This window comes from Penicillium macrosclerotiorum (genome assembly GCF_028827735.1).
Source record: "Penicillium macrosclerotiorum strain IBT 26536 chromosome Unknown utg000014l_segment0_segment0, whole genome shotgun sequence".
Lineage (NCBI taxonomy): Eukaryota > Fungi > Ascomycota > Eurotiomycetes > Eurotiales > Aspergillaceae > Penicillium > Penicillium macrosclerotiorum.
In genome coordinates this window covers 125,903-153,658 of record NW_026643093.1, presented here as the reverse complement: position 1 = coordinate 153,658, position 27,756 = coordinate 125,903, and the positions used below count along the sequence as shown (strand labels likewise).

The 27,756-nt window shown below is 49.0% G+C and overlaps 10 protein-coding genes across 10 annotated transcripts; 5 read left to right on the top strand and 5 right to left on the bottom strand.

Annotated features, from left to right (window-relative positions):
• Positions 1–31: 31 nt before the first annotated feature.
• Positions 32–2,070, top strand: N7462_011632 (ankyrin repeat domain-containing protein; the record flags this gene model as incomplete). The annotated part of the gene is made up of 2 exons (XM_057083346.1): positions 32–1,192; positions 1,348–2,070. The coding sequence occupies 2 exons, from the start codon at positions 32–34 to the stop codon at positions 2,068–2,070; spliced, it is 1,884 nt and encodes a 627-aa protein (XP_056927759.1).
• A 333-nt stretch (positions 2,071–2,403) lies between these two features.
• Positions 2,404–2,829, bottom strand: N7462_011631 (uncharacterized protein; the record flags this gene model as incomplete). Its single annotated transcript, XM_057083345.1, has 2 exons — positions 2,404–2,748; positions 2,803–2,829. The coding sequence occupies 2 exons, from the start codon at positions 2,827–2,829 to the stop codon at positions 2,404–2,406; spliced, it is 372 nt and encodes a 123-aa protein (XP_056927758.1).
• Positions 2,830–3,166: 337 nt separating this feature from the next.
• On the bottom strand, positions 3,167–4,288 carry N7462_011630 (MOSC domain-containing protein; the record flags this gene model as incomplete). The annotated part of the gene is made up of 1 exon (XM_057083344.1): positions 3,167–4,288. One exon carries the CDS (start codon positions 4,286–4,288, stop codon positions 3,167–3,169), a length of 1,122 nt encoding a protein of 373 aa, XP_056927757.1.
• A 572-nt stretch (positions 4,289–4,860) lies between these two features.
• On the bottom strand, positions 4,861–5,813 carry N7462_011629 (uncharacterized protein; the record flags this gene model as incomplete). Its single annotated transcript, XM_057083343.1, has 2 exons — positions 4,861–5,318; positions 5,381–5,813. The coding sequence occupies 2 exons, from the start codon at positions 5,811–5,813 to the stop codon at positions 4,861–4,863; spliced, it is 891 nt and encodes a 296-aa protein (XP_056927756.1).
• A 2,263-nt stretch (positions 5,814–8,076) lies between these two features.
• N7462_011628 (putative pyroglutamyl peptidase type I) lies at positions 8,077–9,060 on the bottom strand (the record flags this gene model as incomplete). The annotated part of the gene is made up of 2 exons (XM_057083342.1): positions 8,077–8,820; positions 8,950–9,060. The coding sequence occupies 2 exons, from the start codon at positions 9,058–9,060 to the stop codon at positions 8,077–8,079; spliced, it is 855 nt and encodes a 284-aa protein (XP_056927755.1).
• A 1,291-nt stretch (positions 9,061–10,351) lies between these two features.
• N7462_011627 (cytochrome P450) lies at positions 10,352–12,292 on the top strand (the record flags this gene model as incomplete). The annotated part of the gene is made up of 6 exons (XM_057083341.1): positions 10,352–10,576; positions 10,645–10,761; positions 10,823–10,931; positions 10,990–11,058; positions 11,133–11,744; positions 11,838–12,292. 6 exons carry the CDS (start codon positions 10,352–10,354, stop codon positions 12,290–12,292), a joined length of 1,587 nt encoding a protein of 528 aa, XP_056927754.1.
• A 2,571-nt stretch (positions 12,293–14,863) lies between these two features.
• Positions 14,864–16,882, top strand: N7462_011626 (uncharacterized protein; the record flags this gene model as incomplete). Its single annotated transcript, XM_057083340.1, has 1 exon — positions 14,864–16,882. The coding sequence occupies one exon, from the start codon at positions 14,864–14,866 to the stop codon at positions 16,880–16,882; it is 2,019 nt and encodes a 672-aa protein (XP_056927753.1).
• Positions 16,883–19,313: 2,431 nt separating this feature from the next.
• N7462_011625 (putative checkpoint protein kinase (SldA)) lies at positions 19,314–23,151 on the bottom strand (the record flags this gene model as incomplete). The annotated part of the gene is made up of 3 exons (XM_057083339.1): positions 19,314–21,556; positions 21,611–22,043; positions 22,159–23,151. The coding sequence occupies 3 exons, from the start codon at positions 23,149–23,151 to the stop codon at positions 19,314–19,316; spliced, it is 3,669 nt and encodes a 1,222-aa protein (XP_056927752.1).
• A 557-nt stretch (positions 23,152–23,708) lies between these two features.
• Positions 23,709–25,566, top strand: N7462_011624 (DNA-(apurinic or apyrimidinic site) lyase APN1; the record flags this gene model as incomplete). The annotated part of the gene is made up of 5 exons (XM_057083338.1): positions 23,709–24,180; positions 24,254–24,290; positions 24,356–24,475; positions 24,526–24,660; positions 24,717–25,566. The coding sequence occupies 5 exons, from the start codon at positions 23,709–23,711 to the stop codon at positions 25,564–25,566; spliced, it is 1,614 nt and encodes a 537-aa protein (XP_056927751.1).
• Positions 25,567–26,511: 945 nt separating this feature from the next.
• N7462_011623 (uncharacterized protein) lies at positions 26,512–27,351 on the top strand (the record flags this gene model as incomplete). The annotated part of the gene is made up of 1 exon (XM_057083337.1): positions 26,512–27,351. One exon carries the CDS (start codon positions 26,512–26,514, stop codon positions 27,349–27,351), a length of 840 nt encoding a protein of 279 aa, XP_056927750.1.
• Between the last annotated feature and the right edge of the window lie 405 nt (positions 27,352–27,756).

The following is a 27,756-nucleotide window of genomic DNA, read 5'->3' as shown; positions in this document are numbered from 1 at the left end:
CTTTCACAGAATTCAGTCTCAGCACACAATCATGGGTAATTTTGTCTCGGCTTCTCATGACTGTCTCAAGCAAGTTTGCTTCGATTTCTTTCGCCGAGCTAGTGATGATTCCTTCCGCCAGATAATCAGAAATCTCCGTGGATTGCGCCTCTCATCAGAAAAGAAGAACTTCGTGCAAACAACCATTCCATTCCTTGATTACGCAGTTTGCAACTTTCTTTATCACAGTAATCTAGCCCAAGCAGGCGATTTCTCGCAACAAAAATTTCTACGAGAATTTGCCGACCTGTTTTCTGATTTCAAAAGAATACACACTGCCATTCAAGGTTTTGCGAATCGCCAATATGGGGATGACATATCTATTCTGTACCTGCTGGCTGATAATGGTTTCCACCACCTGATACCTATTGAGCTCCGTGGTGAATCATATGCTTGGAAGCCCAGTGGCCCTATGGTTTGTCCAATGGGTGCTGCATTTCGCAGGGGAGATCTGGCAACCATACAAGCTCTGCTGGGATTCGAAATGAAAAGTGAGGCCTGCATCGTTGATAATTTTGCAGAGCCAGAGCTAGTTGCTCGTCTGAAAGACTTCTTGACTGAAAGTGAATTGCATAAGACTTCTGAAGTTAAATACTCAATGAGTGGGCTCCTGCTAAGATTTGCGTTGGAAAGCAGCCGTGTGAACATACTAAGGCTTCTTCTCCTCACAAACAAAGTTGATTTCAATGCTAATGTAGGAAAGAATACTGTGACACCACTTCTTTGGGCAATTCACGAGTCTAAACCAGAGGTGGTGGAGTTTCTGTTATCAGAAGCTAAGATCAATGTGAATGGCGAAACCCCGAAGAAAGATTATCTAAAAAGACATCCTCTCAAAGCGGTGTTTATAAAAAGCCAGAACAGGTACAATGAAACGCACATAAATCGAGATGCCGCTGAAATTTACAAAGAAGCCGATAGAACAATTCTGGAACTTTTGCTGCGTCACGAGGCCCTGAATTTAGACTATCAAGATGAAGTGGGACGAAATGCTGCTCATTGGGCAGCCCTGGCGTGTGATGAATCTGCGTTTAGTTCCCTTATTGAACGTGGTGTCGACATTCAACACTGTGACTCCGATGGACGAGATCCACTGTCATATGCTGCTGAGTATGGCTGTAATGATGTTGTCAAAATTATACTCCAGCGAGGGGTATCTGATCCTGACAGACAAGACCGATCTGGAAGAACTCCATTTTCATGGGCTGCAGGCCGCAGAGTGACGCTTAGAAACTTAGAGTACAGGCGCATGTCTGAAAAAGATCAAGAAGAAGAAAAGAGGATCATTCCCAAGGAATTTAATCACAGAAGGACTTGCTGTTTCTTTTGCTTGAGACCAAGAAAGTCAATGTCAATACCGGAGATGACCAACTCAGGCCTCCCCTGGAATGGGCAACCCAAACGGGGAATCCCGCGACAGTTCAGGTTCTACTTCAGAATGCCGATGTGGATGTCAACAGCAGAAACGAAAGCGGTCAAACCCCGCTTATCATTGCTATTCTGTACAGAAGGGAAGATGTGGTCAAAATGCTTCTATCATCCACTCGGCTAGAGGCAAATTTGCGAGATGTTGATGGACGAACTGCACTATCTTGGGCAGTTGCACCATTCAATCTAAGGAAAGATGAGATTCACAGTTCTCCTCGCAGTAAGGGTGTTATAAATGCACTGTTTGAGTCACAAAAGGTTGACCCTGGCGTGTTAGACAACTGGGGCCACTCGCCATTGTGGTGGGCCAAGGCCTACGATGTGATGCTCACGGACCTGCGTTCCATAAGGCAGCTTGATAAGACATTTTCTGAGAGCTTCGCGGAATGGATTTTAAGCAAACATAAGTCCAGCACAATCTCTCTACTCCCTCTAAGCACGAATATGGTCAGGCATGACATGTGGCAGTTTATTAAGGGAAGCGAGTCTATAAAATCCATTTCCAATGTGAATATGAACAACCGTTGTGGCCGCCTATCTTTTACTGAAAATGAAGGATTTTCCTTCGGTTATTCGGGAGGGAGTGCGGCGGAGGATTGGTAGTTTATATGAACACCTATTGACTAGAGATAATGATTCTAAACAGTATCCTGGGGCGAGGGAGAAAAACGCACATACATGATAGACATAGGAAATGAAGCCACTATGTTTCGTAGCAGCTACTGATTTCTATAGTGCCTCTCTTTTGCCATATCACTCGAAAATGGGGTTTGAAATAATGGGTAGGAGGTAAGATCTAGTCCTAAATAAGGCCTTGTTATTTTGCAAATTGCCAGTGGACTATGCTGATGAATTATGGAAAACAGAATTGCGAGCGACTTGAAACATTCAAGTGATCCGTCTCAATCTAAATACAATACAGCCCTCATTGTGTTGTCACTGAAGAACCACACCCACTAAAAAGAACACCATAAGAACGACAATGATCACCCCAAAGACACCCTGGAAGGCATCCTCCACATACTGAGTCGGTCTCCGCCTCTGCTGAGCATTTTCAGGGAAGCTCCCGTAGGAGAGAAATGGCAAACTAGAATTTGTGGCATTGATGTTGCCTGTCTGGTCTAGATATGTAGCTGGAATGGGAAATAATATATCTGGATCTTGGTGGCCCCCAGGGTGATGATGATGGCTGTGGCCATGGTCTGATTGCCCGTGATCATAGTCCTGCGGGGGCTCTAGAGCCGGCACTGATCCAGAATCGGTGTGGCCTGTGTGGTGGTCCTAACTGGCTTTCAATAGGGTAAAGGTTCGGACTGTTGGAATATATTCACTTACGGCCGAGGAGGCAGAGATGTCGATCATCGTGTCCGTTTTGGTAACACACCTCTAAGGAAACAGAGAATTCCGGTGTGAAGCATCTATCTACTGCTAAGAAAGGCCAGGCAGAAGAAGCCTGGTTAGTCAGCTGCTTTTTACACTTTTCTTCTTACGGGGTGGATGAAGGCGCTCATCGTAACGTGGGGGCCATGTAAGACGTGGCAACGCTTCGAATACGAGCTGGAGGTGGATTTAAGTTTATTCAAGATTTATTTTTATGCCCTTCAATCTTTGTCAAGATTCAAGATAAGATATTTGGGCAAAGTAGGCAATTTTTGCTGCGGTTGAAATACGACTTTTTGGATTTCAGATATTCCATATCTCAAAAGCCAGTAATATACCGATGCTTATTCGTCTCTTCCAGCACCTCCAATCGCATACCAACTTCGATAGTTCCCTCGCTTCTCGGCGCAGCTAGCATTCCAAAACAAGGCTTGTACTTAATTCCTTCATCCACTCGACGGTAGGACATGAGCGTATTCCATGGCTGCTTTTTATGCTTCATTGCCGTATCTGGGTGCACATTGGGCACCTGACAACGGGCGCAACGCGCGACAATATCGAGATCCAGGGGAACTTGGGATATAATTTTCTGCTTGCACGCTTCCCTAGAGTCGGCTTTTCGGGACAAGGTCCGAATGCGCACTGTCTTCCATGAATCCTCGACCCAGGCTTTCTCGCCACGGACGATGATATTCGGCCGGAACCGCTCGATAGTGATGGGATCTGCATCTGCATCACGCAGCCGCGAATTCAGCTCCGTAAGAGATGCCTCGGACGCGATTAGAATGGGGAATACATCGGGAAAACCGGTTGTCTGGACACGGCCTAGAAGTTTGGGCGCGCCGTTACCTTTGAGCACGCGTGGCGTTGGGCCTTTATAGGCCAACGCAACAGGGCGACCGAGGAATTCGGAGAACGGGGCGTTGATTGAATCACTGTAAATGTACCCATCGGTATCGTTATCCCAGATCTTGACGGGCGCTACCGAGGTATTGGCCTCTAGCCATTCAGATGTCGGGTGAGATGGGATCCGGACGGTGTGGGTGCTGGCAGGTTCAGTCTTGGACGGAATGGTCACAATTAATTCAGAGCCATCGGCAGTCAGACCGGTTCCGATGCGTGTCATGTCCGGGATTTGTCGAATTGTCAAGAACTCTCGCTTCTCGGCATCGACGAGCATCCAGCGACGGTCGAGATCAAGTCCATGCTCTTTCAGGATGGTCGATTGGACTTCAAAGCCGCGGCAGGACTTGATGGGATACATGCGTAGCGAAACAATCTCGCTAGATTGCTGAGGCCAATTCCAGAGTCGGTTCAAGCACGGAAGCAGCGCCGACGACGCTCGCTTGCTCCATCCGTTCACCTGGGGAATGAAGAAGACTGGGAGAAGGAGCAACCCCAAGACGAGGATCACGACTGGCGTGTTCGCATTTGGATCCATCATTGTTAACGTTGGTTGAGCCTGGGGGCTGTCACTGGGTAGATTGAAATCTGAGTCAGAATCGGGGTTTGAGATGACTCGATAAATATACTTCGCTTGGTCTGATCGCCTGTTACTAATAGGCAAATTCTAAGTTAACAAACTAGCTAACTGGTTTCGTCGGGATCGATAAGCGCCCGTTTTGCCGTTTTTTGCCGTTTTTGCCGCCCGCTCGGGGGGTTCAAGACACCTCCCTAAGGGGTTCGGGCTGACTACAGTATCATCTAGCTAACTAAGTAATGATATTTATTATAATTTAGTAAACTATTCACCTGCATCGATTACTAAGCTACACCTAGGTGCATAATGAGTGGACCAATTCCTCGCCCTTATTTGCTCCGGTCTCACAAAGAACTCTGCCTAGAAATTGAGTGATACCAAACGTAGCACCGGGGGGGGGGGGGGAGCCAAGCCGAACAACACTAGTATGTTTGAACGCTTCTTCAAAATGCGATTATAAAGAAAGAGAATGACTGGCTTTCATTACATCGTCTTCTGATAAATTTCCTCAGGCGGCTCAATCTCCAACCTATTTAATCGGCCTCCCGCTCATACAGGCTCTTCGAAGAGGCTAAGGGACAAGCTGGTCGGGGTTGAAGCCGCATATTGATCACGGAGTTCAAGAAAAGGCCATCTGAGATTTGTATAAACGGAGGAGCCTTTTCATCATTCTCAAGCTGCATATCAAAGTTGAACAGAAATTTACCGAGCACTGCTTGCGCAGTACGTATTCCTAGAAGTCGCCCAGGACAGAGACCACTTCCGATGGCAAAGATCAGCCATTGGGGCGAAGGTGTGAGTGTATCTTGTACTTCACAAGTCTTTTTAACAGGGTCGTAGAATCGATAGCCGTCGAATCGTTCTGGGTCGGGATAGATCTCAGGATCGAGATGAACCCATCGACTAGGTAGCCAGATTTCAATCCCAGGCTTGATCGTTCGTCCCAACGAAGGTAAAAAGAGTGGCTTCTTCACAATACGAGAGCTCGTGACTTTTTGAAAGTTGTCAGCAGGTTTGAACACCCTATTCAATAGTTACTTTGATCATACTTACAGGCGACGTTTGTCACTATTCGTAATGCCTCGCGAGAAAAGCTCTCAATCTTTGGCGTACGATGGAACATGTCAAAGCTCCATACCCCATTTGTGTGATCGAGTGCGCCTTCGAGTTCCTCTCTCAGTGGTCTGATGTATTCCGGCCTCTCTAAGAGCTGATAAAGTAGATTGCTCGCCGTTAGATTCACAGGGAGCGTGATCTCTAAGGCTAGTACAAGAACGTGATCGGCTAGTGTATTTGCCAAATTGTTCATTTCACTTTCCGTACTCCTCTCGGTCAACAGGCCCTTTTTGATCGCAAAATATATCATTGTATCGAGAAAGAATTGTTCGCCCTGTGGGGTATCGGATGGCTTTTCACTAATACTGCTCATTCGCCGTTTAATCTCAGGAACTAAAATTCTCTTCGTTGTTTTAGTCACATCATTCATTATTCGAGTGTAATATGAGAATCTTTTAGCAAAAGGTCTCAGGACTGTCGGGAAATTCTTAATTTCTGGGACTCTCTCATTGACAGACTCAATAAATCGAAATATTTGTTGGCGAAGGACCTCATTTTTTTCATAGTCTGGACCAAGAACCAATGCATATGCGATGGAGACGCAAATATCCATAGATGTATCAAAGATACTGGATATCGTTGAATCTTTTGTTCCCATTAGTGGTACGATCATAATACATTATAATCTGGATCAAGGAATACCTTTGGTGGTTGAACTGGTGAATAGCCGGTTGATCTCATGATCTATTATATCGAAAATATGATGCTGAATTTTGTCTGAATGGATTTCAAATGTCCCGATATTAGTTTCTGGCCAACTAACTCACAGGACTTTATTCATACCTACGGAAGCGGGTCGGACACAAGCAAGGAGGGCATCAGATGCCACCTTCCATCCGATATCAAGGTTGATGGAATGGAGTCTCAATTCCTAATTTAGAGTAGTATCATATCAGCTCTGGGCCAGCTGGTCCCTCCAAGAAATTGTAAGCCTACATGGTTGACGAGCTCTGTCCACCCTAGGTGGTCCTTAGGTAAACTGACCCATTCCTTGCATGATTCAGGAGGGGGCACAAGGATACAACCGGAGCCATTCAATGCAGGCATAGCAAATGGCTTGCCTTGTTTTGTGTACTGAATTAAGGCTGATTAAATCTGACGCATGAAAATGAAGTAAATTGGACTCATTCACCTTTGAATAGGCTGTTCGTAACTCCTTTTCATAATCCGGTGCAGGCTGTGTCCATTGTAGCAATGGGCCAAACAGACTGTCAGAGAGGATAAAAGGAATACCACGTAATTCTATCCTCCATTTGATGTTTCGGATGAGATCCGGCAGAATAAGGATACTAAGTAACGTGAGTATTATCGTCCATATTGGATGAGAAACACAGAAAGATGTATTGAGGACCTCAGAACCGATTGCTGATAACATTTTGATCAAATATTGACATTATTTAGCCATCGAGAATATCATGGACGAGGTTCTTCTTTATAAAGAATATCTCAAATCCTGCTCATTTTAAAAGAAAGATGGAAGAAGTAAATATGGAATTAGGGATGGAGACATGGTTACACCAGAAGTTTGAGAATCAAACCTGTAGCTCAACATCCAGCGTCCTTCGTGATGGTAAGCAAGGAACAATTCAAGTACAAGATTAAAATAGATTAAATTTTGGGTGTTGGGGACGTGGTAGATAGTGAGGGAGAAATGTCTGACAAGCAAAAGAAAAGGACAATAATTGGAACTTGCTTATTTTCAACTCTTCTCTCACATGAACAAAATCTTTCGTGGAGTTCAAGTTTATCGAACGATGTAATTCCGGATAAAAGAAAATGTACTTTAGAACCGATAGACGGCCTTTGATGCTTCAAGCTGAACAAACAAATGTCATTCGGCCTAATGGCACTACATGACTTCTGAAGTGAGACGAAAAAACGTCCATGTTTTCGCCAAGCGATCAAACATCTTAGCTCATAAGCCAGGTACCACACACCGTTCGTGAGGTTAGGCCAGCAGGTGCAGATAGTCTAGCCAAAACCTGGCTACCTGCCTTCTGAGAGATTCCGAAGCGAATTCGGGATCATTAATTTGGTCATATAGCTGATAATACCACCAAAGGTATTATCCAAAGAGAAATTTCGCACGTAAATATGCCGCCTCTTCTTTGCTCGGCCCTGATGGAATGAGAAATGCAAATTGTGGCCTCAAAATTATGAGACAATTAGGTGGATGATATTCTATTGGGGCTGATCAACTGAGTGGCCCTATCCAGTGACAGGAGTATAATATCGTGGTAAATTTTTGGCTGTCTACGCTGTGATGAACCTTGAATGGGTTAAATTCTTAGAAAAAAAAAAGTAGGAGCTTCGGGATATATTCATAGGAAGAATAGTTTCAGCGTTCGACACCATCCGCGCATTGAGATGCGAAAAAAAGCAAAAAGATGATTATGGGCTGTGAAGCTATGGACGCCATAGAATGGATCGACCGTCCCCACTCTTCAGCTAAACGCAAGCCACCGATAGATGTTAGAATTATGTCAATAGGATTGATCAGAAAATATGCTAGACATGCTAACCGAATATGCAACGGGACCAAGAGAGAAACGGAAGATTAGAATGAAAAGCAAGCGAGAGGATTGGGTTATTCAGGCGGCCTCCGTGGCCATATTATATTGAGCTCTTGACGATCAGGCGACATGCTTTTCGTCGATCCAGCAGGTCACCATGGTCTTAATGAGTGCCAGGGCGACCTTCTTTCCACGTTCGATATCGGCGTCTTCCGAGGCTCCAGGGACATGAAGGAAGAGCACGTTGCGGTCTTGACCCGCCAGCAGGGCCAAGGACATACTCGTATAGAAGATAAAGTCGCAAAGGTACCGACCTGGGTCCTGCGAGACCCGGAGATCTAGATCTGCGGGAGCCAGGGATTTCCATGTTTTTAGGAAATTGTTATCGGGAGGATAGGGTGTACTCATTGATGCGGAAGTACTAGCAGCTGGTGCATTATTCTGATGCTGCTCATCGTGCGCGACTAAGCCTGGGCGGAGGATCGCCGGCAACCCCATTTCCTTCCAGCGCCTCTCACCATCCTCGAATCCATTTCGACCCTCGATGTCGGTGATGATATAGTCATCGCGGTGCGCCTGCGACTCGACCGAATAATACGGACGGGGCGATGCTATCCCAATGTGAACCACTAGATCGGGCCGCTTTCCACCATGGGTGGCGGCATACTGCTCTAGGATCACGGGAAGGGTTTCACGCACGGTCGCATAGGCGACGGGGATTGGGGACGGATGCACGTGGATAGAAACGCGGCGATCGCCGTCGCTAGTTGCGGGGTTTGTCTCGTCTGGTGAGGGGAAGGCGAACGAAGCCGGTAGGGAAGAGGCGATCAGATAGGAAGCATTGACCAGGTTGGTTTTAAAGGGCTAGGAATGTTAGAGAGCACGATATAGTTTGGGATACAAAATATGCTAGTCGACCTGGGCTAAGGTGCTCGGGTTCGGGAATGAGTGCAATCCGGTGCAGATCCTCTCACTTGGGCATCATGGACTTACACCAAACCCTGTCACCAGCACGGAGATCTCGTTGGGGACTGGCGGAAGGTGGGAAGGATTGCCCACAGGGGTGGAGCGGAGGGGTGGGACTGTGGAGCCGTAGTCTCCCATGATTCAATCGGCACGATATTAATGTAGATTTAAGTGTATATAACGGAGTAAGGAAGGGAAAGGGAAAAGAGACGTGGAGAGGAGAGTACTGTGAGTCTTGAGCCTTCGGACATTGCGGGGAGAGATTGGGCAAATGGGGATGACGGAGATCACTGGACAGCTGAATGCGGGGTCTTGGCACGGGACCCGTGAGCACGCGACGCTGAATAATACGAATATTGGAGTAGAGACGCCCTCACTGTTAGTATTGATGGGCAAAGGTACACTTGGAGTAAATCCAATGTTGTTTTTGTCGGGGTATTATTAGGTTGCAGCTTAGTTGCAGTGAGATAGTTAGAGACTTGATTCAGAAACGAAGCCGGTCTTCAACGACCACGTAAATAGGGGGAGATTCAATTGGGGGATTTAGGGTGCTTACCCGCCTCTCGAGCATGATTGGGCTGTACAGAGACGTACTAGGTCTCATGCAACCGCTTCCAGACGACCTATATCACGACAGCTCTATCCCTGACCGGCTAAGTCGCAATAAATACAGGGTCGTCTAGTTAGCGGACATATTTGAGACTGTCATACCTCGAAGCATTTCGCGCTGGATATCCATCCCCGTTCGGATATTGCATACGTTGCAGAAATTGTAGAATCCTCCCCGATTTGATTGAAGGGCTTGTAGAGTGATTTCAGAATTTTGGACCGCTGCAAGTCCCTATAACCCCAATCTATGCCATGAAGTTATTTCTTCACGCTGTGCACCATGCATGTACTACTCTAGCTGTCCAAGTACAGCATATGAAGCTCACACCTCATACCCCGGAGATCAATTAGTGGACTGTCGAGAAGGTTTATTACAAAATCACAACAGGATGCTTCGGGCCAGGGTCAGTCTGCAGGATGTCGTTTTCGTGTTCGTGTTTGACTTTTCGGCCACGCTAGGAGGTACGATGCATAACCACGCTGCATTGACAGACCTACCATTCCTCTCGGGGGTTCTAGCTTCCGAGCATTGAGCTCAATCGCGTGTTTTGACCGCAGGCTCGTGTCCATCCGGCTGGCCCAGCTTCCGGCTGTGGCGTCTTGTGGGTCACTTTATCGACATCTCGGCTGCCTCCATCCCGAATGATCTACAATAAAGAAGCCCTGGTTGGCCTACTGGCCTACGGAGCGGAATCATAAATTGCCGCGACGTGGTTGGTGCCAAGTCACAAAGTCAGTGTAACTATTTGAACAGTCGCCATTGTGTCTTCGTTGATTTTCCAATTTATGCCGTTTGATCTTCCATTTTGCTGATCCGGTCATGGCTGTCCTCGCCGGACTACTTGAAAGCCCTTACCTGGCCCAGAGCATTTGTGCAGCTCTTTTAGGTGTCTTTATTTTCGGTTTTTGGCGGGATTTCATCGATGAACTTCCCTATAGTAGGGTGCCTTTGGTTGGTAAGAAATGGTGGAGCCTGTCCAACAAGAAAGCCAAGGCGCGTTTCACGAACGCAGCGCGGGCATTGCTCGCAGAGGGGTTCGCTAAGGTAGAAAATCATGAGCCAGAATAATCAGATGCTTGAAAATATAGCAGGATGCTGATCTAAATTAACAGGGTATAAGTGTCTTCCAGGTTGTAGGGGGCACTCAGCCCCTCATCGTACTGGACCCGAAGTATATTGATGAGATCAAGAGCCACCCGCACTTAGATTTTCAACGAGCGACCACGAAGGTAAATCACATACTGTCCGGGACATGAGGATTGAAAGGCGTCTTAAATTGACCATGGCCAGAACTTCTTCGATGATCGCATCGCGGGCTTCGAAGCTTTCCATCCCAAAGGATCCAAAGCGGGCCAGATTACGGTGGATCTCGTGCGGGTGAAGCTGACCCAAGCCCTCGGTATGCTTGAGCTGCTCTAATGCTAGCGGAAGAATCATCAATTCTCATCACTCTCCAGGATCATTGACAATCCCACTCTCCAAAGAGACGGCAGCGACGGTGGAGGACATCTTTCCGACTTCAAATGGTACAATTTTGAGTCCTAGTCCCCTGCACATCACGAACCTGGCAGTCGTCGTTGCTAACGAAGTCAGTAATTAGAATGGAAAACGTATAACTTCTCCCATGAGATTCCATACATCCTCGCTCGGCTCTCCTCCCTCGCCTTCCTGGGTGAGCATATCTGCCGTGACAAAGACTGGGTCAACGTCTCCGTCCACTACACGCTCGATGCCTTCGCTGCGGCCCGTGAGCTACGCATGTGGCCGTCCACCCTTCGTCCATTTGTGCACTGGTTCATGCCATCGGTCCGAAAACTCCGCCAGCATATGGTCGTGGCGCGTTCCATTATAAACCGCGAGATTGAGAAACGGGCCCTGATCCGCGAGGGAAAGCTGGCCCCAGAAGACCCTCCGCGCTCACATGCCGACGCCCTTGACTGGCTTCAAGAAATGTCGGCAGAGGGAAACACCCTGTGCGATATCTCCCGGTCACAAGTTGGCCTGGCGCTGGCGGCCATCCATACCACGTCTAACCTGATGACCAACGTAATATACGACTTAGCAGCCTACCCCGAATACATTCAGCCTTTGCGCGACGAGATCCGCACTGTCATTGCCGAAGACGGCGTTCTGAAGAAGACCAGTTTATTGAAGCTCAAGTTAATGGATAGTGTGATGAAAGAGTCACAACGGATCAACCCCGTGAGCATTAGTGAGTCGCCTCGAACCTTGTCCCCTTCCTGAACTCCACGCAAGACATTCTCCCACTATACATTTTATCTCACACAATACCTCTCTTCTTCAGCTTCCCTGAACCGCTTCGCTGTCAAAGCCATTCCTCTCTCTGATGGAACGGTGATTCCCCAGGGGGCCATTATTGCCGTCTCCGCACACGTCAACGAGGATAACAGCATCTACCCAAACGCAGCCACGTACGACGGCTTTCGCTTCTACAAGAAGCGGCAAGAGCCTGGGCACGAGCACCGTCATCAGCTGGTGACAACGACGAGCGAGAGTTATAACTTTGGCCATGGCATCCACGCCTGTCCGGGTCGCTTTTTTGCAGTCCACGAGGCAAAGATCCTTCTTATTCATCTGCTGCTGAAATACGACTGGATGTTCAAGGAGGATCACGGACGGCCGAACAGCATTGAGCATGGCACTGAAGTGATTACGAATCCGATGATTGAGATAATGTTCCGGTATCGCGAGCCGGAGATCGATCTTGCTGCTCTTGGTGAAGTCAATCTGGGGCAATGAATTAGATAGGCTGCTTTTCTTTTCATTTACATCCTCTTATGAACTAGGAATTGAAAACACAGTGGCTTGGATTTTTTCAATTCTTTGGTGCAATATACATATGTATATATATACGTTTCCCTTCAAATTGTGGCAGAACTAGCAGGATTATATGCTAGGGAAATGTTCTTTTTTCAATTTCTAAACAGCGAGAAACTTTCCATTGGCTGTTGATATGATCATATCGTTCATGCAGCGTCACCTGTACATACCACAAACGCGCATAGATTCATGGTAGGGGTGAGGTCGTTTCCATGAGAACGTGAGTCGACTGTCAACAGGTTTGCATGGCTCCCATATCAGTCAATTGTCAATTACACGCAGAGTACATGCGTCGAAAATACGTCAAAACCACCTAAAAAGGAAGTCCGGACAGCGCTTTGCAGGGCCATGCCTCGAGGCATTGTCATCTGGCCCACTGCACGGAATGTCGCACCTGCGGTGAGTCCACCACTGGTGCAACCCACAATCCCCACTCGAGCTCTCGATGGTGTCCACGAGCTCCCAAAAAGACCACGAACGGACGAAGTTACTGTACGGGAGTACTCCGTACATGACCCGGGACGGAGTACCAGGGCCACTGGAGTGCGGGCATCATCCTGTTTCCCCACTTGGAGCGGGACTGCGAGGGTGTGTCACAGAATACCAAAAATACAACAGCTGGGTGCTGGCCCAAACGCGTATGTAACAGCGCGACGCGCGACGCGTCGCGCGTCGGTGGAGAGGCGAATGGCGCCCCAAAACGGTTATATTGGGACGACGGGGGACGACGGGTACGAACTGGGCCCCCGATGCCCCGTACACCGCACAATGAAAATTTCACTGATCTCGGCGGTTCCTGGATTTTTTTTAACTTGGGGACCGACAAAGAATAAGGTAAGAGCCACCCAAGCTTCAAAGACTCTAGCTACAACGCCACTGTTTTGCTGTTTTGATTGTTTATAGTTCATAGTGGTATGGTTGCAGGGAAAGTGAAAACCGCCTCATTAAGGCAAGGCAGTCAAGATGCGTCTGCAATGGCCATCACCGCAGCGTGACCGTTCTCGGGAGGATCTTGCGGATCGGCTTCAGAGAGCGCCCTTGCAGTGTCTCTCCCTTGGTCTGGTTCGCAGCTCGCAGCACGTCGTTCCCAGTTTCTACTGTAGGTACGAGGCATAGTGTTTTCTAGTTCCCACCGGAAGATATCTTGGGAGGGGTTTGGGGTTAACCGAGCCCACGATCGACTGTACAGACGGGTTAATTATGGAGTCGGTGGCTCCGGCCAGCACAGACACTTGGATCTTGGATCCTCGGTATACTTCATCTGGGTCTTCTCTCTGCTATAATTATCTCCCAGCCCCCCCAATTACTAGACGGAGATGATCTTGTATCTTGGACGAACTAGGTCCTCCGAACGCATTCCCTTTGGCAGGTCTCTCCTCGACTTGTCTCTTGACCGTGCTCTCTCGACCTCGAGGAGCCGGGATGATCATGCTGCAGCGTGCATCAAGCAAGGTCCACACTGCAGTGACTCGTTCGTTGAGGAAGGACTCGAGGGAAATCTAAACAACACACATTCCTCATCGTGGATGCTCACGTCCACGCTTGGAAATCTGGCTCTGATTCTAGTTCTAGGTTAGTCACAAGTAGCGCAGGTCTTAGTGTCTCGCACGGAGTAGTCGAGATTTTAGAGTGGTCGTGGATCGAGGGTACAGCGGAGCGCTTGTACCAGGTACCTGCCCAAGTACCTGGTCCCTACTTGTTCCGGTGTAAATACAGTGGGCCCAACTGGCCCAATGGCTGTGGTTTCAAAAGTAGCCCCCAGTACCTGCCAGTCAATTCGCGCCTTCCCCCCTTCCCACCGCCAAAGCGCTGAACTTCGTGTATCGTTGGCCCCCCCCTAAGGCCCGCTGTGCGGGCGGTACTGGGCGGTACTGGGTGGTACCTGGGAGGTATGGGCTGCCACAGGTGCAAAGTACCTGGTACCCCCCAAGTCCCCCGTCCGCCTCACTTGCTGGCGCCCAACCACCTTTTGCACCTCCTCACCTCCTTCAACTCTTCCTCTTCTTCACTCACCTCCTCTCTTCTGCCCCCCCTTCCCTTTCTCCCCCCTCTCCTTCTTCCTCTTCCCTTCCTCATTTTGCGCGTGAGGGAAGGCTCTTTTTCTTTTGTGTATTTTCGGCGTTCGGTAATGAGGACGTTCTCCATTCCCTACTTCGTGGCCGGGATGGAGCCGCGGATGTGATCTGGTGATCCCCGATTTCTAGATTTGGCGCATTCCGCAACGACACCGTGCCCTGTCTTCCCCAGATCACGCCTCATCGACGTGAACCCGATTTCTTTTGCAACGCCCTCCTCTTCGCCTTCGTTCCATCTTACTTTTCCTTTTCTTCTCACGATTCACGACCCTTACGCGACCGCGTGGCTTCATCTCTGATCCGCGAAGTCGCGACATCAACGCCATCATCTCACGATACGCCACTACAGTTTTGCCAATTGTTGTCCCCACATACCAACAAGTGGAAACTGAACTCTCCACAATTATTAACCATCATGGCTCAGCGACAGCTTTCGCGAACGCTCCCAAAGAACTTCACGTTCCCGTCGCTCAGTACCGATGAGCCCAGGACCCCGGAACGCCCGTCAAGACACGTCGAAGTCCCACCACCGCCCCGCCATTCTTTCTCCAGCTGTCGTCTGCCCCGAGTCCGTGTGCGATCGGGGACTGACGTGTGCGAGCGGATTGACCTCGACATCTTCCGATTCCAAGGATCCCAGGGTACTCAAGATGTGCCATTACCTTCCATCGAAGTTCCTCAGGCGAGCGCGATCCTAGGGGGATCAGTCCCAGACGAATCAGTCAACGATGATCGCTTCCTCGCACCCCCTCGCCAGCGCATGGCCTTCAAGACTCCCCCGGCCCAGATCCGAGGCACGCCATTCGATTCATGCGACACGGAACATCCATGGCCTTCATGGGACCAGACCCCATTTGTAGGCAGCATCACACGCCCTGATTCTGCATGCTCCAACCACTCTGACTCGTCAATCGAGTCCATCGAAACATTTGCGTCGCGGCCCTCAGTAGGAGGAAGTTGTACGAGTAACGAGAGCGATATCTTTGATCATCAGTTCCCTTTGGAGTTCCCCAAAGAGGCCCCGATGGAATCCCCAACCCTGCCCAAGAGACTGAAGGTGCAGCGTCCCCAGGTCCTAAAGGACAAGTCTTGGACCCGCGACATGGACAATCACTTGTGGAACACGTACCAGCTGTACTTGCAAGATCCCACAATCACTCCATTCAAGATGACTCCGGGAAGTATTCCGCCCCTGGGCGTTACGTCTCGAGTTGCGCGCCGTGCCAAGCGCACCTGGGAGAAGAAGAAACTCCGTTTCACCCAGACTCTTCCCACCCAACCTGATAACCGCAGCGGCAGCTCCACTCCCAAGGCCTTGGATTCCCCTGCCCAGCCTCTGTGGCCCAAATCTGATGCCAAGACCCGCGGGCGACTCAAGCTGCTATGTCGACGCAAGTTCTGCATCTCGCCTCACTATCAGCGCATGATGCAATCCCGCAGTCCGGAGCCAATGGCAGACATGCTCGGTGTCCCGTCTGAGCCGCACATCCATGCCTTTGCCGACAAAAGCTCTACTGCCTACACCACTCGCGATCTGGGCGTCTCTCTGGCGTCCACCTATGACCCGAGTCCGCTGACTCAACTTGCCGAGATGTCAGTACCCGATGAGTCGAAGGCGGACTGGTTCGGTAAACCGCTGCACACTTTCTCTGACACCCACGTGGCCGAGCCCTCGACTGTTCAGTTCCCGGCTCCCCACCTCCGTGTTGAGCCATACAACATTCCTCCCCGCCTGGGATCACCGTTTGTGTACAGCACCTGGGGACCCGGAGGTTCGAACCGTCAAGTTCAAGATATTCCTCAGTCAGCACGCCGCGAGACCGTTCATGTACCTGGTCGTCGTTTGCGTCGCAACACTCATATGGATAGAACTCCACGAGACAGCGACGATGTTTTCTCAAGTGATGTATATGGCGAAAAGGATCCCTCGGAGGAAGAAGTTCAGAACCGACTCGAGACTTACCTTCGCGACAACAAGTTTCAGAGCATGGCACATGGCCGAGTTCGCGTTCGTAATCGCGGTGCGACAACCACCGGTGCCATTGGACCGAAGGATGTTAACCAGCTTTTTTCGCCGCCTTCATCTCTCAACTCATCTACAGCAGAGGAGACAACTCCCAATCCCAAACCATCCAATCCTTTGCTGAGTCTCGGTGGTGAAAACATTAAGCGGCTCGGTTCCCCCTTCAGGATTGAAGGCGTGGTAAAGCGCCGCGACGGCCCAAGTCGATTCATTCGACATGCGCCTTCACTTTCTGATCCATTCTCCAGCGGAGGCCTCCCATCCTACGCTCATCCCGCTATTAACCCATCTCATATCCAAGAACAAGTGAAGCCTGGCGTACCTACGCTGCAAGACCCCTTCGAGGAAGGTCTTTCGGATGCCGAGCGCATACGTCGACAAATCCTTAACATGCCTTCTATGCGCAACTAAGGATTACGTCTTTGCATTTATTTCGTGCATCTGCTGTCGAACGGAACTCCAATTTCTCTTTCTTCAACTTCCGTTCGTAGCGCGGTGCCTGTTCGTTCGCGAGACTGCCTCAACCCTTTGCATAATGACTTGAACGAAATACGACGGGAAGATGCTTTGACATGCATCTGCCCCTTTTTCGCAGCCCTTTTTATGACAGCAACGGCCTTGACGACTGTAACGATATGCTTTGATGGCCCGATTTATTCTTTTTTCTCCCGCACCAATGTTCCTGCTTCTTGCTTTGGCTAGTCGGGTGTGAAACCCCTCCCCCCCCAAAAAATCAATTGCAACTTCACCAACCACGACTCTCACTCTCTACACCGAAGAGAAAATTGTGATGGGCTCTATTCTCTCGATTTGGTGCTCGGAATTTCTTGCACAACGCATCGACGCTCGACACATATTCCACTTCGTTTCGACGAGTGGACTTTTCTTGCAGATACTGAACGGATCCTGCAACTGCGTTGATTGTGTGCTAAGTTCATTTTTTTTTCTGGATGAATCGATGCTTTGATATTTCCAGAAGAGAGAAACCGACTCCCATTGGGATTGACTTTCGTTACCAGCCACCTATCTACCTCTATTCAACACAGGCATCTTGAATGTTTCTATGGCGACTCAATTTGATACAAGCAAACCAGACTCAGAACTTCTGACTGCGGAACTGTGATCACCGTTTGACATTACTTGATGCTATTCGCTCTCTTTGACCAAATCTATCGATTTGTTTCTTTTCCTTTCGTATCTCTCCTGCTCCTTGGGCTCATGACTGCGACCCAGAGAACAGCGAAACACTCAACAAAGCAGAAAAAAAAAAATGAAAAGCACGATGAAACCCGAAAACGCTCTATCTGCCATCAAAATCACTCATCAACCTTACATACTTGTGATCCACTCTCTCTATCTCTTTTTTATCTCACATTATTGTGTCATTCCGTCATCACCTTGTCTTGCATCCAATCGTGATCCTGTTCATGTTCAAACCAATGGTTTCTGAACGCATTGACAAGACTGGGATGTCTGAAGACACTATCTCGTCATACTTTTTCTCTTCGGCCTCTCGCTTCATCACACCCCACCCCAACTGGTGGTTTTGATGAAGCTCACACAACACACATCTTTCCTTGAAATTTTAACCTGATCAAATGCCATGTCATGTCACGCCCCCCCAAAAATGAAGATTGTGCAAAATGACGATACATACATATGCAACCACTTCTTCTCATAGACGAACCGAAACGAAACGACGCACATGATTTGCTGCTGGCAACACGACATTTCTGAGACGCAAGCGTGGTGTTAGGCTTTCGTTCCTCTTTTCGATCTTGATGTTCATGCGAGTGCGCCACTGCTCTTTTTCTTTACTTTCCCAGAATCCGAAGGTTCTTCAATATGAAGCCTTGTCTCGAATCTTTCGAGATAGCCATGAGCTGGACTTGTTTTCTTAATGTGTTCTGCGAAGCAAGGACTGCCAGATCAAACTCTGTTCAAGCCGACCACATTGAGCCTCAGGAAGGATACCCCTTGCCTAAGACTGGATGACATTCGCCTTTGATCTGCACCTGCTCATGGCAGCAAGCACATACCCCGAAACGCGAGGCTAGCCACATTGCATTGCATTGTGCTGCACGATTCTGCGCTGCATTTCACCAACACGAAGCTCTTCAGTCTCTATATCATCTACCTCTCGACCCATGCTCGTGTTCCAGTCACGTTCTACTTTATGACAGTGTTTTGCAGACCAGGCGCCGCCGGCCTCCGTGGGGTCATGTCTTGCTTGTGTCCAGTGTGATTTTTTTTCTCAATTTATTTCATTTCTTAAATCCCTTATTCTTTATCTTCTCATGTCTTGCCATGTCTAGTTGAGTGTACTCTTGCGCTCGTGCGCCAAAAGAGTTGTTGTGTGCTTTACTAGCTTGCTCTGCCATATTTGCTTTCGCTTGGCGATGTGTTCTTTTAATCGTTTGATGTGAGGACCGCGAACGTTCGCCCAATTTATTATTATCATCCTTATTTGCATCTGCCCTTCATTTCTTACCTATTTCAATTCGAGCCCGTCGTGGACCTTGTAGCTGTAATTGAACAAGTAGTCCAGCTTGTCGTCTGTACGTATCGGGCAGGTGTAAGACTCGCCTACTTGTTGAGAGACAATACTGATACAGTAATGGAGCTTCGAGCTGGGTCACAGAGCATAGTAATCATATCCAAAATGTCTTTACAAATGGAAATACCAACATCTAAAAAAAGTCAAGGCAAAGAAATAGAGGACAGCAAAAGGGGTATACATAAAAAGGTCATAATCATGCAAGACACAAGACAGGAAAGGACACCAAAAAGACAAAAAGGGTAAAAGCCAAATAAGAAGACAAGCTCAGACTCAATCAATTAATCAAGCCCGCTCCAGCCTCTTCTTCCGTTCCGCCAGCAGCGCCTCAATCTTTTTCAACTGTAGCGCCAGCCCTTTCTTCTCCGCGTTCACAACCAGCCAGTCCTCCATACTCTGCCGCACTTGGCGCATCCCCCGCAACACAGGGAGCACTGGCGCCCCAGGAACTACGTTCTCTGCATCTCCCTCTGCTTCCAGCGCGACCCACCGCTGCGCGCCCGGATTAAGTAGCAAGTCAAAGACATCTGCCCATAGCTCGCGGTCCCAGTAGCGTTTCAGTGACTCGCGGATGCGATAGGTAGGGCCGGCGCCGGCACCATCGGAGCTCGTCCGGACCGCCGCCGACTCGATGTATTTGCCGAACAGCAGGACGTGAATCACACCGGCGATGCCGTACAGGTCGATTTGGTGGGTCCAGGGGCGCATCTCGCGGATCTCGGGACACTCGTGGGTACCGGTTTCCCAGTCTGCGATGAACTGCACGCCTGGCGCGAAAGCGGTCATGTCGATGGCGCGGCCGAAATCGATAAGTGCGAGGCCTTTAGTGCGCCAGCCGTAGGCGCCAGATGGCGCGTAGGAGGGTGACTCGGGGGCTTCATGCGCGGGCCCATCGCCAAGCTCTAGGAGGGAAAAAGTGCTGGTGGGCGGGGAGTCGGTTGTCGAGGGATCACCAAGGCGAACAAGGCAGTTGTCGGCTTTGATGTCGCCATGCAGGATACCGCTGGCGTGTAGGGCCTCGACGGTGCGGAAGAGCTCGATGGAAAAGAACATTGCAAGAGATTCTTCGAGCCCGCCGTCGCTGTTGTGGGTCGAGCTGATGGGTTCGTTGCGGAGCAAGTTGACAAGATCGAGGAGCGTGCCTTGGCCTCGATAGTCTTCCACTAGGAAACTCTCGCGTTGGTGGACGTGTAGTTCATGGGCACGGACGATGCTCTCTGTGGCGCGGGCCTGGCTAGTCGATTGCCGGAGACGTTCGTGTGCAGTGCGAATCATGTAGAATTCCCAGGCGCTGGACGGTCCGTTCTCGACCTTGACTGCTTCAAACGGATCCCGAGGAGTGTCATAAGGGCTTGGATGCCTAGACAGGGAGTCTCGGTTATGTGGACTCCTATTTTCGCCGTCTGAATCAGAATCGTACGACTCTAGACTATCGACACTCTCTGCGAGGTAAACGGGAGCATATGCGCCAGCACCAAGTTCACGTCGAATGATATAGCTGCGTTCAGCTCCGGGAAATTCCAGAATTGGAGTGTCAAAACTTTCATCATCAGCGCTTTTCAACTTTCGGCTGTGGGCTTTCACGAATTTTTGGATCATAGTAGCATAGTTGCTATCTTGGACATGACCATGATAGCCCGAATATGATGCAAGTGGTGGCTCCAAAGAGTTCAAAATCGTATTGCGAATGCCCTTATCAGTTGGATTGCATTGCAAGTCTCTGATAACAACTTCCCGTCGGCGTGGTTTTGGAGCAAGGGCTTTGAACGCTGTTGGGCTGAATGGCACGTCGGCGGTCGAATTGACAGTGTGGTCTCCGTGATAGGGTGTTGTTGCTGCAACTGGACTAGAGAGTAGAAGATCGCCCATCTGAGGCATACCTGGGGTGCGAGGCTTTGATGGCGTCTTCGAATTATGCATATTCCTGGCAGCTGTCATGGATATTGAGGACTCGGTCCGTTCCACAATTGGGGTCATGAAGGGAAGCCGATTCTGTGCCATGATTGCCGGATCACGATACGTCCCGCAAGGTGGGTTGTAGTCCTCCGGCATTTGAGGTACAAACCGCTCCTTCTCGGGGGTTCCATACGGAGAGATATCCTCCCGTTCGCTAATAACCGAGCGAGATGTCATATCGGTACTTCCGCCCCCAGGGACGTCTTTGCTGACACTGAATTCGGTCCAGTCGTCCCCAGCAACGCTTTCAGCGTGCGTGACATCGTCGTTACCGTACTCTGTATCATCGTAAGACCCGTGGAAAGTATGAGTTTCATCGTCGCCGAAGTCGCTTGAGACTGCCGAGATATGGCCGGTGCCTGTACTATCTCCAGTACTAACAGAAGCATCATCCTCGTAATCACTGCCGCACAAGCTATCTGTCGCATCCTCAGTCTCTGCCTTCAATGGCTGATTGAATATGCTGTAGATCTCATCCGTTGCAGCGCGAGTATGCATAGTCATTGTCGGTTCTCTTGTGCTCTTTCGCCGGACTTTCGACGAGTTGGTCGGGGAATCAAATTTCATTTTAACTGCCAGGGCTGTTAGTCCGTTCATCTTTCAGTCTAGATATAATAGCTCCTTACTGGTTTGAGTTTCTCCCTGGACCTTGAATTTTCTTGCCTTCCCGGTCTTGCCCGCATGAGGCCCCTCCTGGTCCTGTGCTTGAGATGTTTCTCCATCGATTATTGAATTCTGACTCAATTGCTCGGGTGGCTCCCCGGCTGCACTTGTAGTCTTCTGCATCGATGAATGACCCTCAAAACCCTTCACGTTCCCTGAGATCTGTTGCAAGGGTTCCTTCTGGGAACGCCAGCTCCTATTCATCCACCCGCGCTTGATAGCCCTCAATTCCTCGAAACTCATCTCGTGGGCGGGGTTCTTATAGTCTGGATATACTGATTCAAGGTCGACAAAAACTCGTTCTCGACGCCCTGTCCGTGGGTTTACCGCTTCCCTTACATGGTGTTCTGGAACGTACTTGGAGGCACTTTGTTCTTGAGGTGGATTTGGATTGGACTGTATACACACAATGGGAAACACATAGGTTCAAGCCAGCAATTAGTCCTGTGATCGTAAATATATGGAAGGCTGCGAGGGAACAAAAGGAGCAAAATGAAGATTGCAGACTCACCTCATCCCTGAAAATTGCCATTTTCTGTGTTGGTACTGGCTTCTTTCCCGCCTTCAATGTCTCTCCAACCCATGGTTTCGCCTCCACCTCATTTTCCTTTCTGCGTTCCCGCATTGATCCAATACTTTCCCACCCCTTTGTTCCCCCGCTGCTTGGCGGTTGACTCGATGCGGCGGCATCGGAATCTGAGAAAATAGTCATCTTTTGTTTCCCGGATTTCGTCTTTGTCGTACCACCTATCTGTGGGGAAGGCCGTGAGGTCTGCGGGTCTGCAGCAGCCTCAGATAGGGCGAAAGGATCCATCTTTGCGGCCAAGGCGGGACGTACAGCCGGCAAGGCGGGCGAGGAAGGCCCGGCATCTTGTGGTCGTGCTTCGTATCGTTGCTGGAACTCGCTGTATTTCCGGAGCAAGCGCTCAGCTGGTCGAGCCTCGCGATCTATTCCGAGTCTATAGACTTCATCTGCTTGTGTCCAGCGTCCAGCTCCCTCTAACCATGCGGCAAATTCCTCGTAGAATAATGCCAAGCCTTCGCCGATATGATGCCGGGCAAGGAACGCAAATGTCTCGCGCGGGGCATCCGAGAACAGTCGGATGTAGTGTAGCCATAGCCGGAGGTAGCGGGGATCATTCCGGTAATGTGACGACGAGAGAAAAGACTTGGTGGCGCGTTCGAGTAGCGGCAGCAGGCCGGATTCAGCGGTGGCCTGGGCAGACGGGTACGCGTTAAGGGTCCATTTGACATAGCGGTCATAAACATCGAGCGGATCGTCCGATTCTCCTATTGACTCCAGCTCCCTTTCAAAGTCCTGGCGAATGGCACCGTTGATAGTCCTTGTGTCGTTTGGCGAAGGAGATGCAAGTTTGTCGCTGTTGCTGCCCGCTGAGAAAATCCGGGCAAGCTCTCTGGCCGATCTACCACCAGGAAGTGACTGAACGTTTTCCTTCTGGGCCTCGATAATGTCGAAGTCAATCAGGTCCTCGGAGGCCGCCATATTGCCGAGATCGGGTGCCGGATCTCCCCTTTGCGAGTCTTTTGTGTCGTGCTGGATGTTAGTTGACGGCAGCGAGGGGGCACTTGGGCACCGCACTAAATGTTGCTGCAAAACGGCCGATTGGGTTATCGATAAACATCACATGACCGTTACCCCGGTGATCAGCACGTGACCTCATTTGTTCAATGTTCAGCAGGCACCTCAATCCAAAATCTAAACGGATGAAGGGGAAGATTGATTTCAGTAAGAGAGGGCTCAAACTACTCTTACCCAGGTCTCCTCTTGGGATTACTTTTTCCTCATCTCGCGGCTCTGGATCTTCTGTGGTCTGTTTTGTCGGTTACTCTGAGCTCCCCTGCTACATCGTCCAATCAGATTCAAGACCCCCTCAAATTTCTGGACCTCCCGGACGTTGTGAAATCGCTTTAGACTGCCTCCACGAATCATTTTGCGGGATATATTGCGCATAACTTTCATACTGACTGTTGTGTCAGACTTTGCTGCAGCACAATACATCCAAACAACAGCAAAATTATTCGATTTCATTTAAACTCTCAATGCCGTTGACGAAAGGAGGCCACAAGAGGAATCTCAGCAATGGGACACCAGATAACTCCCCACCGAGGCGATCTAAACGACAGAGATCTACTGTGAACCTCAAAGAAGCATCTTCTGCTGAAGAATCAGGTGAAGAGGGCGATTTATCAGACAACGCACCTGAATCGGAGACTCTTGCGAAGTCCACGTCTTCAAAAGGAACCCGAACGAAGAAGACGCAGGTCGCTTTTTCTGTTAAGCAAGTACCTGTTGACAGCAAAGAAACGGACTCCAAAATTGAAACAGGGAATAAAGAAGGACGCAGCATTGAGGTCAAGGCCGAAATCAAAGCTGCCCCAACTACCCAGAAACCCAAGACCTCCAAGAGAGGGAAGAAGTCGAAGGAAGAAAAAGACGCCGAAGCAATGCCGTTAGCACCAAGAACACAGGGTCTTCGTATGTTCGTTGGGGCGCATGTTAGTGCTGCAAAGGGTGTGTTTCTATAATGTGTCTCTGACGGTCAGTCCGTTAGTTCGGAAAGCTGATAAGTATCTTTTTGCGTCAGGCGTTTTCAACTCGATTACCAACAGCACACACATTGGGTGAGTCTCTATATATCTTTTTGGTGCTTATTGAACCAAGAATATGCTCTAATATGAACTATCAGAGGCAATGCATTTGCCTTGTTCCTGAAATCACAGCGGAAATGGGAGAACCCTCCTCTTCAGGATGAGCACCGAGACCAGTTCCGCAAAATGAGTGTCGAGCATAACTATGATGCAGCCAAGTATGCTTTCGGAATGAAATTAAGTATAGCTTGATTCTAATATTTCACAGGCACGTCTTGCCCCATGGCTCATACCTCGTCAATTTGGCGCAAAATGACAAGGCCAAGGCCAAACAAGCATACGATGCTTTCCTAGACGACTTGCGCCGCTGTGAAGCTCTTGGAATCCGACTGTATAACTTTCAGTAAGACGTCTAATTCTATCGGTTTCTTTATTCCGCCTCGTACTAAATTATTCCAGCCCTGGAAGTACCAATCAAACCCCACTCCCAGAGGCACTCTCCCGTCTCGCAGATTCTCTAACCAAGGCAATCTCGGAAACCTCGACGGTTATTCCTGTTCTGGAAACAATGTGTGGCCACGGAAATACAATTGGTGGCTCACTCTCCGAATTTCGTGACCTATTAGCACTAATCCCCAAAGAGCATCACTCTCGAATTGGTATTTGCATTGATACCTGCCACAGCTTCGCAGCAGGGTATGACTTGGTCTCACCAGAAGGCTTCAAGGCTTTTCTTACCGAGTTTGACGAATTAATTGGCCTGGAATTCCTACGTGCCCTGCATCTGAACGATTCAAAGGCTCCACGAGGTAGTAAACGCGACTTACATGCCAACATCGGTACCGGGTTCCTTGGCCTACGTGCCTTTCACAACGTCATGAACGAACCACGCTTTGAGGGCTTGCCCATGGTTCTAGAGACGCCAATTGATCGCGTCCCTGGTCAATCGGGATCCTCGGCAGTGGATAATGATGATGATGGGGACTCGTGCGCCAGCGAGTCTGAGAAGAAAAAGCCGAAGAAGGGCTCAAAACGTCCTGCAAAAGCCTCCCCTGCCACCGTTCCTGATCACGGTGTGTGGGCTCGTGAGATCAAGTTGTTGGAGTCGCTTATTGGAATGGATCCCGATGGAGAGGAGTTCCGTGAACTTGAGGCTAAACTATCGGAGGAGGGTCGCGCGATGCGCGAGAAGCAGCAGGAACAGTACGAGCGTAAGCTCGAGGCTGACAAGAAGAAAGAGGCAAAGGGAAATGCGAAGGCTCAGAAGAGTCTTATGGACATGATGAAGAAGAAGAAGAACAAGGATTAACAACAATGTAGCACAGAACTTGTGGGATTCGTGGTCATAGGAGCGGCTTAAGGCATTGAGAAAGGCATGCAAGAAGCTTAAGAATAGAAAATGTTTCAATAATTCATTTTAGCATCAGCTGATCTCTATCAGTTAATTACAGGGATTTGAGAGACGTAATTCCACCTTGAGCAGGAAGGATGATCCTACTTTGGTGCAACATGATCAATGTTCGTTAAAGATGGAGCCTCTGAGAAGACTGTCCAGCCGATCAGAGCATGCATACGTGCGTCATATGCTATGCATTGCTTCTCGCTTAGGAGTGTCTAAGGGGGAACTAACATTAGTTCGTGCACCAACGCATGAGTGTAGGGTGTTAGCTGTTGGCTGGGCTTTGGGGGCCAGGGGTGCCCTATTGGCCCGGTCCACTCGGGCGCGCCCGATATGCCGATTTCCTTGAAATGGACGTTAGCCGATTGACGATGACTTTGATCGCTTGCAACTCCGCTCCATACCTCGACCTTAGTTTCTGTCAATACCAACCGCCTAAATGGATCTCACAAGGGCTGAGTTGTCCCTTTGATCCACAGAGTGAGTAATGTATGTTTCTTGAATGAACCCACTTAGCACGAAGAAACAAGTCGCCGGACACAAGAGCCGCATAGTTCTGGTCTGACCTCCAACAGTAGTCTCTTTCTGCCGATGCAGTTGCCTATTCTGTCATAACAGATATACATTCTGTTCCTCAATAATTCAATCACTTTTCAAGCCAATTCGATTGCCCAGGAAGACGAGTCTCTTGACGCAATAAAGAGGCGCCTGCTCTATAGATTGTTGATGTAGAGTGATCTTGCATCTGGCTGTGGCCCATTTCAATATTCGTCCCATTTTTCAGTCCCCTTGGAACTTCTGACCCAGCCAGTGCACTTATTTTTGTTCGGCTTAGAGACCAAAAATCTCATCAACATGGGATCTGTATCATTCCAGATTCTCTCGGACCTACACTTGGAAACTCAAGATTCATATGATTTCGACTTCGATGCCAGTGCATCAAATCTCGCTCTCCTTGGAGATGTTGGACATGTCGCTGATCCGCGACTGTTCGAGTTCTTAGACCAGAAACTCGAAGTCTATTCGACCGTGTTTTTTCTCCTAGGAAACCACGAACCATGGCATATGTCGTTCAAACAGGCCAAACAGAAGATGCGTATTTTCGAACGAAACAAGAATTTGAAATTGAAGACAAAGAGATTCGTATTCTTGGATCAAACCAGACACGATGTATCTAATACCGTGACTGTATTGGGATGCACTCTTTTCTCGCACATCCTCCCACATCAAGACTTCGTCGTCGAAAGTATCTTGGTGGACTTTAAAGACATTGCACGATGGACAACAGAAGCTCACAATGACGCCCATAAGTCAGATCTACAGTGGCTCAATACCCAAGTTACCGCGATTGCCAGGGACGAGCCGGAGAGGCGGATTGTGATCTTTACCCATCATTGCCCAAGCATTGATTCCCGGTGCCAAAATCCCAGATTTGCCGGTAAAGCAGAGATGGAGCCTGAAAATGATGTGTCTTCGGGCTTTGCTACGGACCTGAGCAAGGAGGAATGTTGGACGAACCCTGCAGTTGTGGGTTGGGCGTACGGTCATACACATTTCAACTGTGAATGGCGGGATAGCAATGAGAAAATTGTTGTCTCGAATCAAAGGGGATATAAGATCAGGCTCTCGGAGAATTTCGAGCCAGGAAAACGGTTGATTATCCAGACACAATCAAGTGCCACAAACCCAAGATAGCGTTCCGTGACGATGTTTTAATCTCGAAGTCCAATCAAAGACCTTGTCGGGAAATTTAGTATACCAAACAGTTGAGTGAACTTCGTTTTTTGGTACCAATATCAGGCTTAGTGGCGGCGATCTCCATACCTACGCATAGATGAATGTACGAGACTGACGTCTGAGAAATTGATGATAGCTAGTGTAATTTATGATATTGAGGTAATATCAGAAAATAAGCGCCATATGATATGAGCGCCGAGAAAAAAAAATGAATTGGTGGTATCAGTCAAATCGCCGGCTCTGCGTATGAATCCAACAGCCTCCATGCATAAAACCCTCAAGACGTCTTCTCAGATCAACCACAATACTCATTGTTTCATGAGAAACCAAGTCAATGTTTACATCAATAACCAGTGAGACCCA